Consider the following 14,112-nt stretch of genomic DNA (forward strand, 5'->3'; position numbering starts at 1 on the left):
TGGTTTCCCATTCTTCATATCAGCAAGGACACCAACAGGCAGCGCTCCGACTTCTCCCAGCAGGTGACCATAAACAGACGCCTTGAGACACGGTCCAAACCTGCCACGGACGTTTTGGTCAAGGGCCATTTTCTGCAACTCGTAGTAAGATCCAGGGGCTGTCTCCCTTGCCAGTGCGGCTACGATTAAAGGAGGGGCGGAAGATACATGCAAGCAGCTGAGTAGCCCTGCAGCCTGCCAGTTCCAGAGGGTCCCCCCCACCCCATTTGCTAGTGATGGGTATTACATGCACCCCCCGCCCCCCATTACTCCCTGGGTCACTCACGGCAACTCATCATCTGGTTTCCAGTGAGGCTCCTACTTCCTGTTTTCCTACTCAGAGAAGCAGTGATTCCTAGTGGTTAGACACAGGGCTAGCAGTCAGCAGGGCTGGGCACGGCTCCTTGATTCACTGCATGGCCTCAGGCAAGTGCTTGACCTCTTTGTGCCTCAGTTTACCCCTGAGTAGTAACAAAGCTCAAATTGCTTTGGGACCCTTGGAACAAAAGATGCCATTAGATACATTAGTTTTACCCCCAGCTGCAATACCTGAGGCACAAGGGGGGGCAAACCAAGAGATTTGCCCCAAGACCACACCACGCGTTAGCCACTGAAGCGCAGGGTCTCACTTTAGGATCTGCTCCAAGGTCACAGTGGAGTCAATGGAAGGACTCCCCGCAGGCTGCAGCGGGTTGGATCAGGCCCTCCCCGGGCTGGGGCTGACCGGGCCCTGCTGTGTTGCGGGAGCGTTACCTGCAGACGTAGTTCTCCCGGCAGGAGTCCAGCGGGGTCAGGCAGTTGGGCTTCTCCTTTGCCTCGTAGGAGCAGGCAGGGACGATGGTCTGTCGGCGGCGCTCGGCGCAGGCCGTGTCGTCGCAGGGGCAGAAGAGCAGCTCGTGCGTGTACTCGGGGGGCACGCGGTCGAAGAACTTGCGCAAGGCCTTGTGGCATTTGGAGCGGTTGCAGGCGTCGGCCCGGGCCAGGCGCCGGATGCAGAAGGAGACGTACTCCGTCCGCAGCCGCTGGCACATCTCGTCCACGTTGCAGGCCTTGGCGGCGTCCAGGCAGCGATTCACCTGCGTCACCTCGTTCTCGGAACCTGCATGACCGGGAGACGCCAACAAAGCTTAGCTTTGGCCACGGCCACACCAGCATGCGAGGGGCCACCAGCCCTCAGAGGTCAGCGGGGCTGCCCCCCAGCAAGAAGGGCTGGGATTCACCCTGGGGTTAATCATTAAGTCCTGATGAGGCCATTCGAAAACTAGCTTGTTCGTCCCTGACCTGCCAGTGCCAGATTCCCGCCTCCTCCGCCTATCCTGTACCAGCTCCCCCCGGCTCCTGCTGGAAGTACCTTTCCTGGCCTTGCCCGCTCAGCCGGCTGGTGTAACATTTCAGGGCTACATACACACGCCCTGCTTCTGCAGAATCACATATGTAGTGCCCAAGATGGCTCGGGAAACACTTTGCTCCCCCAGGACCCCACGTGCCTAAAACTTTGCCCCGTTCTGGGATCTTAAAGCGTTTTGCAAACATGAAGTGAGCCTCGCAACTCTCCTGCACAGCTCCCCCCTTCCCTGCCCCCCAGATGAGAGAGGAGGACACCAAGGCAACAGGGAGAGGAAACAAGTCACACAGTGAATCAGTGGCTGGCAGAGGACGGAGGGGAACCCAGGCGTCCTGGCCCTAGCTGTGCACCGAGCCACCCTCTAAAAGGACAAATGAAGGCAGTCTGCAAATACTGTGAAAAATGGATCAAAAAGTGGCCTCCTTCAGATTATTTATTCATCCTGACACTTGACGCTCTGTGGGGCCTTTCGAGGGAACGTGTCCAAGTGCTTTATAAGCGTCAATTAACTCTGCACCTGCCAGGAATGCCGTGAGGGAGACTAGGGCCTGCGGGGGGCCTGAGCCTAGGGGCACTGAAGACGCCCATTAATGTCACTGGATGTTGGATGATACCCAGGGCAGTTATCTGAGGAAGAGCGTGCGGCAGGGCGCAGAGGAGTTCTTCACAAGGAACTGGATTTCCTGCACTTTCCTTGGACTTTGGGGCTGAATCAGGCTGGCATACTGCACCTACTGCAGCTAGAGACCAGTGCAAAAGCTGCATCGGGGCAAGCCAGCACTTCCGAAGGGTGGGCTGAGTCCCTGGGGCCGGGTAGGTCTCCCAGGGCTGGCCAGGGATGTGGCAAACCTCTACATTCAGAGGTAGGCCTGTCACAGTGCATTGTGCGGCTGAATAGGGTAGGGTGACCAGATGTCCTGATTTTACAGGGACACTTACCCCCCACCTCTGTCCTGATTTTTCACACTTGCTACCTGGTCACGCTAGAACACAGGCATGATCATTTTCCCAAAGGGCAGCTCCAGCTGGGTGGAATCTCACCCCATTAAAGTCAATGGGAGTTTTGCCTGGATTTCCCCCCCCAGGACTGCCCCCTATTTCAGGGATGGCCTTAACAAAAGCCCCAGCTCTTCCTGGCTCGGCGCTAATCACACTAGTTCGGCCATGCAAGCGGCAGTGGCCCAGGTCCGAGAAAGTGGCTGGCTCTCGGAGGGGTCACAACCTGAGGCCACCCTGATTTCAGGTGTTATAGCCACGCATCCCAGGCGACCAGAGCCAAACTCGGTGGTGATTTTCGTCATCTCCCCTGGGAAGCGAACCGTTCTGAGGCCTCAGTGAGATCTGCAGACAACGAGCAGCAGCACAAGGCGCTCTGACGGAGTGGCTGCGTGTAAGCCTAGCTTCCCACATGGAAACTGTGTTTCGAGGCCGCTTCCGACTTTCACCCGCGGGACCAAACTACCGCCACTGAGGCTGCTTGAGGGCTATGACTGTGACACGAATGTAACTGTCCAGGAGCTGCAGCCAGGTGGTTGGGGAACGTCCGAAGGAGCCAACGTTCAAAAGCAAGTCAATGCAGGATGTTTTCAGACAACGGCAGACAGAGGATTTGGTGGACAGGTGGCACCATCTTTGCAAAGAGCAGGTAACTGACTGGGGCTCCTAGGCGCTATGGCAACAGAAATAATAAATAAGAAGAATATTCCCCAGCATGAGTTCAATCAGTGGGAGAAAAGTTGGAGCAAATTTGATGCCTTTCAAACCTCGGCAACTTCTCTACCAGGAAATGCAGACTCAATGGGCCTATCTCCACTCACTTCTAAAGGGTGTAATGCTAGTGGCCTCAGCAAAATCACCCTTGATGTCCACCAGCGCCAGCAAGAGCAGAATCTCAAGCACAGGGATGTCTCAGTGATTAGCAATCTGGCTAGACGAGCGCACAAAGCGGCGCAGTTTCTCCAGCAAGGAAGGTCAACACCTGCACAAAGCCATTAAGGAGAATGCTTAAAAAACTAATACTATGGTTACTTGGGAATAACACTGTCTTAGAAAGGAAAGGCGATACCTTGGAAACCAGATAAAAATCACATTATCTGCGGATATTAGGGATTAATGAGGGGGAAAGAATATCCACCTCCTTCTTATTTTGCTGTTAAACTATTTGATTCAGGCCTGGAAGATGATCCCTTTTACACAGGAGAATCCCTGCTAGGACTGGTCAGGTGATTCATCTGAGACTTCACTAATCTCTTTATCTGATAAAAGAGATAAAGTCAGATTCCTTCTGGCGACAAAGAAAAAGAATTTGAAGACAAACTTTTCCATCTCTGCCAACTTGAGACTCAAAGCTGGAGGGACTTTATGTTGATGAGAGAAGATTTTATAGAGGAAGAAGCCAAGACTCTTGCTAAATTTAGGCTGCAACTTCAAGACAAAAAATAGCTTTGGTGAGTCACCGAAACCAGCCACTCGCATTTGAAAAATATTGACGAGGACACTTTCAATCTTGCTGTGAATTTCAAGATGACCTCAGAGAACAATTGACTGTGATATTTTGCCCTCTCTGAAGCTATGGAATATCCCTGATGTTAGCTGAAATGTTTAATTTGAATAAGAAATTTAACTCTGAATTATAATGATGGGATTTTTAATTTTTTTTTTTTAAGGGATGCAACTTCTGCTGTACATATTACTATGGCATAGACATGTTTAAAATACCCAGAGATTAGTCTTGTTATGCCATTTTCCACTCACTACAGGTTGGGGTATAGAAAATAGATAGTAGAAATGGCTTTATTATTCTTGCAATCTACGTCTCATTTTGAATATGCTAGCTTTCTCCTCCACCCACAGAACAATGTAGGACCCACTTTTTAAATCGCTATTACAATTAGAGTAGGTAGATGTAATTCCACTGGTATATTTTTTAATGGCCATAATACATTATTTATGTAAAAGCTGGTTAAAAATATCTGATGATATGACTTCGCCTTGAGGTATTATATATGTGCTTCCTTTACATGTTTCTTTGCATCTTAGTAGTAGTTTGGCAGTAGTGCTGAGGTCCCAGTATAGATCAGGGCTCTGCTGTGATCAGTGAAGCACAGATACATAGTGAGAGGCAGATACTATGCTATGACTAATGGTATCAGCATGCGGTAATACAAGTAAAAATGTAAAAACCGAGACAGGTTTTTCAGTACTTCTTTGATGCAAATTTGGGTTCTGAATCCTTCATGACTGGTGCACAGACCTACTGCGCTGGGTCTGTTTTCTTTGCTACCTAACCAGTTTCATCCCACTTTCCAAAAAATGGCAAGGAATTAACCATGCATAAAAGTCCCAGTATACAGAGTCTACATGTACGGGAGAGAGCCCCATAGGACTCATCATGGAACTGGCAAACTACTGAATAAGGATCCAGTCCTGCAAATGCTTCCCCCTACGCTTCACTTCTCACACGTGAGTAGCCCCAGTGGAGTCAATGAGGGTATTCACCTACACAAAGTTAAGCACGTGCGTAAGTGTTTGCGGCACCAGAGTCTCAATTAGCACCATCGACAATATTAACTGTTCATGCTACAGTAAGTGCCTGACCGCCCCGATCAATATCTGGACCCCATTGCACAGACAGGCAGGTATGGGGCCAGATTTACCCAAGAGGTCTGCTTCCATTTAAGCCCCAAAATGGGACCAATGGGTGCTGATCTCTTTTAAAAATCCAGCCAGCCGTCTCTGCCCTGAAGGGGATGAGCGTCTGGAGAGCAGGGTTCTTCTGGCTGGAGAACTTCTTCTAGCAGAAGACCTCCTCCCAGAGTCATGGTGTTCTCCAGCTCAACTGTGGGAGTCTCAGAGGCACAGACCATGCGAGAGGGAGCCGTGCCGGGAGACAGACAGCGGTGGGGCAGAGCGAGGGCTCTCAGTGTCCTTCTGTCCCTCCCAGGTCTGGATTGTGGGCCCGGCTGCTTTGGGCCCAGAAGCACGAGAGCACTCTGCTGCACACGTACCTGCAGTGATGGACGCCAGCCGGACGTAGTCAAAGCCCCTGACAAACGGCTCGTAGGGAGAACTCTCCAACACATTCATACCTGCAGTGAAAGGAAGAGAAGTGGAACCAGAGGCCAGGAAGGTTGCTCTGGCTTCTGAGATTAGTGGTAGGACTGTCCCCAACTCCCCACCCACCACAGGAAGCTGTCTCAGAGGAAAAGCCAGAGTCTGAAGTACAGGATCTCCCTGATGCATATTCTTATAGCAAGTCCATTTCCCAACTTGCTGCTTTTCAGACGGCCATCCCTAGGTCTGTGCTGCTTTATTGCCGTACCCTCCATATTTATTAGCACCGCATCTCCTCCCAATGGGGGGCTGCATTCTCTAGCTGAGCATATAGCTAATGACATGCAGGCCCAGCATCAGCCTCCCGGTATGGGTTAAGGATGCTGGAAAGCTCATTTTATTCAGTCAGAGTTCTCTGTTTATCAACTCCCAGGACTATAATGCGCCATCCTACTGACTGATATCACAGGTATTATCGAGCCAAAGAGCTTAGTAAGTTTTAAAAACCACAAACACTGGTGGGATTAGACATTTATATGGATAAGATCAGCTGCCTCAGCTTCACTAGCTGGGATAAAAGGGCTATCAGACCTCATGCTTCAGGGCATATGCTGATCACCAGCTGGGGTCAGGAAGAAATTTCCCCTATGATGCACAGCACTATGAAATTACCACGGGCATATTACAAGGCAAGTTTACAGCTTCCTTTGAATTACCTGGCACTGACATTGACTTTATAGGGGATAATTCATGCGCTGCAGTGGAGCAATTTTTATGTTCTGATGACATCACATGGCATCGTGTATCGCGTCCCCAAACACTGAAGTGCCTAAACACAGACTTGCTCTGTAGATGTTGAGTAAATACTACGCTGTGTAAATTCCTGAGGCATATGCTTCCACCACTGATTTTCATGAAGGCTTCTGGGAAGCTTTTCTGGCCTGCTGGGTATGTATGTATGAAAGACAAGCCTCTGCAAGTCAGTTTCAGATTGGCTTCCTTTTTCAGTCAATTAGGCATTTAGGCTCTTTTAAATATGTAAATATTATTAGAAAAATGTGCCCCAAAGGAAATGAAAGTAGAGAAAACAAAGGTTAGTGGGCGTGCGAGTGAATCTGCCGCTCAGAGGAAATAAGGGGCTCAGGGCACCGAGTTAAGCCAGGTCATGTGCAGTGGGAAGCAGAACCTAGCCAAATCCTGATTTACATCACTTGCTGCTTTTCCAGCGGGTGCCGTACCGTGGAGTGGAGAGCTGCATGGAGGGGCATGGACAGAAGTGGTGAGCCAGGGCTGTAATAGCAGAGCTGGGCTCCCCCCACAGCAGCTGAATCCTGTCCTGCAGTTCTCCTGCTATTACAGCCCTGGCTCACCACCTCTGCCAACGCCCCTCCGTGCAGCTCTCCACTCCAAGGTGCGTGGGCCAAACTGGCTTCCTTCCTCCGTTGTCTGGACCATTTTCATCAGAGAATAGATCCACAACACACCCTGCATAAAAGAAAGGGTGTCTGGGGGCCGTGACCTGCCGGCTTTCAACCAGTGATGGGAGACCAGCTGCATTTCTTAACACAGTTAGAACACTGGGTCTGCTTAAGTAACCTCCCCGCTCTGCACACCCCAAAACTTTAGTTTGTCCATGCAGGAAGCTCAGAGCGGAGGCTTTCCTGTATACCTGTTCTGCTCTTGGTCAAAGGTCATCCGCAGAAGCTAAAACAGCGTCCATATCCAGTCAGACGGCTGCTACAAAGATCATTTCCCTAGCCCATTATTCTGACCATACCACCCCTCTCTTTGCATCCCTCCACTGGCTCCCTCTTTGTCTATTGTACCCAACACATGCTGCTCGGCTTCACTTCCCAGGCCCTTCACAGTCCATTCCCCCCTCCTTAGCCTCACTCGGTCACTGCTGAGCTGTGGACAATCGCCCCCACTTGGCCCATCGCCCACCTGTTACGTTTTCAAACAAGCCCCTTTGTGTTTTCTCCCATGCTGCCCCTCACATTTGGAAAGAGCTCTCCATACGCAGTCGCAAAGCCACCTCCACTGTGCTCCTTCAAATCCCTTCTCAAAACTCTCCTTTGCCATGAAGAGCCTACCAAAAAACTGGACAACGGGTTACGCTGCTGCTGTGCAGAGACTACAGCCTGTCATGATAACGGTATTGTTTCCTTGTACTCCCCTCATCAGTCTATATCCATCTGTGGCCTCTTATCTTATGAGTAGATTGGAAGCTACTTGGGGCAGGGACCGTCTTTTTGTTCTGCGTTTGTACAGCACCTAGCACAATGGGGCCCTGGCCCATGACTGGGGCTCCTACATTCTATGGCAATAAAAACAACAATAACTAATGGAAGCTCAGACCCCAAGTTATGTATTCCTCCACAACAGCCCCGGGAGCGTGCTGCTATGGGGATTTCATTGACGATGAACTCAACCAACAAGCCACCAAAAAGAGGGCCCAATCCCGCAAACTACTGAGCCCTCTGAGCCAGTGACTTCACAGCACAACACTCGGCACCTTGTAGGCTCGGGTCCTGAGACTGCAAATGACAGTGGGATTCGAAAGGGGTACACTGAAGCAGAGAGCATGGAAGCTGTGATTAGGGCAGTTTGCCCAGGGCTGAGGCTACTTGGAGGAAAAGCTAATCTGAGCCTGCCAAAACCGAGGTACATCTGGTCCTATTACCAGGAAAAAGATGCAACCGAATTTTGCCTGCGGCTCTCAAGAGCCAGAAGAGACATCTCAGGATTTCCTAGCCCAGGCACTTGATTTGAGACAGAGAGTGCTGTTTGCCTCATGAGATGCTGATTCTGACCCAAGATACGACCGTGTCCTTGTACAAACCCTGTTCCTCCAGTCAGTCCCGACAGGACAGCAGAATGCCAATGTTCAGATTTGTATTCAGTGTCGTTGGAGCTGTGTTGGTCCCAGGATATTAGAGAGACAGGGGGGGGGTGTGGCTGTATCTTTTATCGGTGCTTTTGAGGCACACAGCTCTTCGTCAGGTCTGGCAAAGGTAGTCCCAGCGTCACAGCTAAACGCAAGGTGGAACAGATTGCGTAGCAGGAGTAGTTAGCACATATTCTAAGGGACCATTCAAGGTAGAACGGTCCATTAACACCTCTGCCCTCATAGGACGAAAAGAAGGAGTTAGTGGGGTACAGATTGCTGTAATAAGCCATAAATCCGGCGTCTCTATCCAGCCCATGATTTTTAGTATCTAGTGGAGTTATGAATTTAAACGCCCAGGCTCATCTTCTGAAAGTGTTGTGCAGTTTCCTTTGAGGATGAGAACTGACAGGTCAGACCCAGAGTGATGGCTTTGCGAAAAGTTTTCACCCACAGAGGATAGGGTGGTTTTTGTCCTTTTATAATTTTCCTGTGCAAGTTCATTCAAGGGCGTCGTGATTGCCTCTCTCACCCACAGAAGTTGGTCCCATAAAAGATATTTCCTCAGCCGCCTTGTCCCTCTAGTATTCAGATTGTCATGTGACTTTATGCGACAGACCGTCCGGTGGCAGAGGAGACCCTGACTGAGATGCTCCACACTGCGATAGGTGAGGAGGTAGAGAAGCAGCGAAGTGGGGAATTGGAGCATATGCTAAGACAGTAGCATGTAATTTTGTGCAATCACCCTACACAGAGCAGCACGCAGCAAAGCAGCACCTCCTCCCAAGGGGAAAGGAGCCTCTAAAGGTGTCTCATTAATGAACGAGGTAAGGGAACTGGTGATTAAATCAAAGATGTGCATACCGAAATTAACATATTACAGCAAGCTGTGCAGGCGTATGGCGACAGAACTCATAATGGTTTGATCCGACAGGCAGCCAGACAGCCTCAGGGGGTGCCAGTGTAGGCAATTTGCCAAAGGCAGTACCTGTGACCACTGTTTCAGATGTGGCAGTAACAAATACTACCAGTCAGGAAGTGGTGCAGGAAAATCACAAGAGAGCAGAGACAAAGCTGACACTGCATCTGATCTACCAGGTGCAGCCTACCTTTGCCATCTCACACGCAATCAGGAAACAAGAACTGCTAATACAGCTGGAACGAAATGCATGGTGTGGTGTTTCCACAACCCTATGGAACACTAGAGCACAGGTATGCATGGTCTCAAATCGGTGGGTGGAAGATCATCTCCCAGGGACACACCTGAGAAAGCTTGAAGAGTTACGGGAAATAGAAGATGGGCTTAACCTTAAAGCTGCCAATGGAACTTCAAATCCCTAACAAAGGATGGACTGACGTCCACTTTCAGTGAAGCAAAGATGCTCAAGTTTCAGTGCACACAAGTTAGAGCACTTGGTCATCGGCCACAACGTTATCGGGGAGATAGTCAAATATCACTGCTGCAATTCACCTGACGAGGCACCAGCACCTAGCTTCACTGACAAGATTAAATTTCCTCATGTTGCCATCGCAAAAGTGGAAGCTCTTGTGAACTTCATCTGAAACAACACTTCTGGAACCTGTGCACGCTTCAAATGGGGGAGAAGGGATGTGATTATCCCCAAAGAAAAAAAACACTAACGTAATGTGATGAACTCATGCAGGTCTGGATACTGAAAGTTTAACAGCAATATCTGAGCCAGATGCTGCTGCTCAGTGGCCTGAGATCTGGACAAAAAAGAAACACTAGTGAAAATACCTAAAGAATTGTCTTACTAGATACATATCCCTCCGAGTAACCCATTAAAATGTGACATCATTTTGAAAGGACGAACTGTGTGGGAATTTTAGGGCAGATTAAATCTGAAATTCCAGTGGATACTCAGCAGATAAAATCCTTCCTGATGGCCTCAGTGTCAAAAGTGAGAGATGGCAGCACCAAGGATCAGAGACTAACCAACAAAGAGAACTACTTCTAGCCAGAGAGGATACCCAAGATCTGTTTGACCCAGCACTGAACCTAAGCTGTCTATCCGAGATACAAAGGAAAATGGCCCAGCAGATGCTGAAAGAATAATCCAAGGCATTCTCAAGAGATGATGGAGATGTGGGATGGATGCCTAGTCTACGGGCGCCAGGAGGTGTGGCCTCCCTCAGAGATTGACAGCGAGGGAGGGCTGCTGGCCCCGCCCACACCAGGGGACCTTTACAAGAAAGTTACAGCATTACTGTAAAATTACCATCTCGCACAACCCCACACCACCTACAGGGTAGGTAGCAAGGCTGAACTGAATCCTCATGGCTATGTTGAGAACCTTGCCAAAAGGATAAAAGTCAAACTAGAAGGACTCTCTTAGTCAGGGGCTGATTTAAGGGTCAGAGCACGGTCAACAAACATGCTGCCCGGGACCCAGTTGTCATGTCGCCTTAGGCGTTTTTAAAGATAAAAAGTTTTTAAAACAACAATATAAAACAAAAAACACAGATCTCAACAAAAGTGGACTCCCACCCAAATTGTGTTGGCTTGTGTATTTCCAATTATGGGACCCTCACACAGCGGTGACATTTTTTCTTGGCAAATTTTTTTATGATGCTTTCCAGCTGTCTCATCTTTCTCAATTAAAAGGCCCGCTAGGCACTTAGCTATGTCTGTGATAGTAACTGCACACATGTCATTTTTGACACGTCTTAATGTGCTTATTGTGCATTCAGCACCAGCTACTACAATCAGTACGGTGAGAAAAAGTTGATACAACATTTCCATTTCTGGTAAAACATCATCAAGAGAACTTGACCCTCTGAAATTCAAGTAGCTGTTGACTCCAAGTGACAAAATGATCACCTCTGTGCCCTTTGTAAAATAATAAGTCTTGAAAGACAATCTTGTGAACCAAATCTAAAAGAAAAATATGAGTATTTTCCCATACGTTTAAGATCTTTCTTCTTTAAATTTATATTTTGAAGTCACCTGGGATGGAGGAAATCAAATCGAGTAGCTTTCTCTTGAAATCCCTCACATCGAGATTTTAGTTCCCTGATCATATTGTTTAAGACCTCAAAATATTTTCTTTGATGTTTATCCTTTGCTTCTAACACAGAATCGAGTACAAATTCATCATCCATGTGGCGTACATGTCTCTTCCTGTGACTTGGCTAGTTTGCATTTCCAAAACCCATCGCTTCCTGCCCGTTCTGAGATGTTTTTACAATTTTCTCATACTTTTCTTCAGATCTGAGTTTGCAGAGCTCATTCACTGTGCTCTCAAATGTCCGGAGGACTTGAAACAGGTCAATTTTCTTTGATTGAAGGATTCCAGAGGCGGCAGCTATGATAACTAAGATCCTTTGCCACCACAACAGATTGAGATAAACCATCCAAGCCATCAAAGATGGGTAGTTTTTTGCTCGACATATGTCCTCACTACCCCTGCGTTCAGCAACAGTTTCATCTTCTAGGCATTCAATTATATTCTCAAAATTTACTGTCATTGCATCAGTGGCTTTCACTCAAGCTGTCCATCTAGACTTGCAGTGTACCTTTAGATGTAAAGGTCTCCTTCATTCTTCAGAAGCCTGTTCAATTTCATCTGCTGCATCAATCCTGCCAACTTCTATTCAGGCCTGAAGTGCATCATCATTTCCTCTTCCTTTTGAAAAACTGTACTCTCTCAAGCATGATAAAGATAAAGAAGATAAAGGTTCTTTTTAGACTTAATCATTAGTTTTCCCTGGCGATGGTTAGAGTCTTCGAAATATTTATGTATTTCCTGCAAAGTTGTGAAGAAAACCTCCCGGTCTGGACCAAAGCTTGGTTAATTTGATGTGCGGGGCAATGGATTTCCTTGCAATCCTCCATGAGCTCCGGCCATAACGCTGGTGCCATTATATCCCTGTCCAGACATGTATTTGGGGTTTAATCCATATTTACGGGGTTAAACATTAGTTAGCGGGTCACACAAAGATGCAGCATCTGCCTCACTTACTGCTCAAAATTTACACAATGCTTTTATATCTGCTACTCCTTTGACACGATCAATATTAACGAAGTGAAGCAAAAGGGGCATTTGATCAACATGACTAAAGCTACGTTTACACTGACGGCGGCAAAATCGCCGCCGCCAGATCGATCTTTCGGGATCGATTGACTGGTCAGTGAGACCCGCTCAATCGATCAGGAAGTCGACTGAGTAAGTCCACCCCCTCAAGAAGCGTAGCGCTGAGTCGACGGGAACGCTGTTCCCATCGGCTCAGCGCAGTATGAACAGCACGCAGAAGGGAAGCTGAGCGGTCGATGTCAGTTACGCAAACTATTCTGCGTAACTCCCGTCGACTGCCGCCGAATCGCGCGGTCAGCGTGAACCAGCCCTAATATACATGATTGCATCTGCAATGCCAGCAGAACAACTTAGCTTCTTTGCACCTATTAAGTAGCCTCTTGGTTTCTGATGCTAAAGACATAGAATCTCATCAGTAATTGTCTTGCTCAAATATTGGATTATCTTGGTGTCACTGATACTTTGGGCAAAAGTTGTATCATGTCCGTCAAGTAGCTTACTGATGATCAGGTAAATACCACAGCACTTCCCGGTGGACGTGAAAGGAGACGCCTAAAATAGCTAACGTTTTGACTGTCTCAAGCTACATTTATAGCACTCCATGACATTTCCTAATATTTTCAGATGCTTGTTTATCAAAACAGGCATTGATCCTCTGACGCTTCGTGAACTGTAGAGCTGCCACATGACTTCACATGTCGTTTGCTCCTCCCATGAACAGACATTGACTTTAGTGTAGTCTTCCAATCACCGTTAACCACGTTGATTTCTGAGTTTCTGTACCACCAAACAACCAACAAACATGACAGTGTGCATAATCTGAAAAGATAGGCGTAGGCTAAGCTACTTATCATGCAAATCCTCATGCGATGAATTTTTCATTCTGTATAATGAAGATGGAAAATGGCGGTTTGTAGTGGGGGAAGAAAACGGAAACTCTCCATTTGGCCAATCAGTCAGTGGGCTGGCAAGGACCAAGATGTACAAGCATATACAATTGTTTTGGGGACAAAACTGAATCTTGAAAGCAACTTTTGTCAGATGGGAACGGCAAACCTACACAGCAGGAAGGGTGCTTTGCCCTACGTCATTGCTGATCTGATCATCTCCAGGGTTTTCCTCCTTTCAAGCTCATCTCCAGGGCCTTTGGAAACAAACCGGGATGCAGCTCTTCCTAGAGGCTCTGCCTCCTGCTCTGGTGGTGGCAGCAGCAGCGGAGAGTGGCTCTGGCTCCCGCGACAGCGGTTCCGGCTTTGACGGGAGCAGTGGCAATGGCGCTAGCGGCAGCAGCGCCAGTGCAGGGCCTGGGCCAGGGGGACCAGATGGCATGGCATGGAGTGAGGCAAGGGTGAGGGATGGGGGAGCAGAGCAGGGGTGCAAAGGCAGGGACGAGAGTGTGTGTGTGTGGGGGGGGGGGGATAGGGGAAACAAGAGTTTATCTGAATGTGGGCCATGTGATGGCATCTGAGGGCATTAGTAGGAGCATTGCCAGCAGATGGAGGGAAGTGATTATTCCCCTCTATTCGGCATTGGTGAGGCCGCATTTGGAGTATTGTGTCCAGTTTTGGGCCCCCCACTACAAAAAAGGATGTGGACAAATTGGAGAGAGTCCAGTGGAGGGCAATAAAAATAATAAGGGGGCTAGAGCACAAGACTTATGAGGAGAGGCTGAGGGAACTAGGCTTGTTTAGTTTGCAGAAGAGAAGAGTGAGGGGGGATTTGATGGCAGCCTT

General features: G+C 48.5%; 1 protein-coding gene across 1 annotated transcript in view; it reads right to left on the reverse strand.

The window, feature by feature from the left end:
• GFRA4 (GDNF family receptor alpha 4) overlaps positions 1 to 14,112 on the reverse strand; it is a 99,618-nt gene that overhangs the window by 21,920 nt on the left and 63,586 nt on the right. The window contains exons 3-4 of the mRNA XM_067533583.1: positions 5,392 to 5,472; positions 793 to 1,138 (exon numbers count right to left, since the gene is read on the reverse strand). Coding sequence (XP_067389684.1) covers positions 793 to 1,138; positions 5,392 to 5,472 — 427 coding nt within the window. The remainder of the gene's footprint in view (positions 1 to 792; positions 1,139 to 5,391; positions 5,473 to 14,112) is intronic.

Source organism: Emydura macquarii, unplaced genomic scaffold (genome assembly GCF_026122565.2).
Source record: "Emydura macquarii macquarii isolate MOO-44397 ecotype Brisbane River unplaced genomic scaffold, CSIRO-AGI_Emac_v2 contig_3345, whole genome shotgun sequence".
Classification (NCBI taxonomy): domain Eukaryota; kingdom Metazoa; phylum Chordata; order Testudines; family Chelidae; genus Emydura; species Emydura macquarii.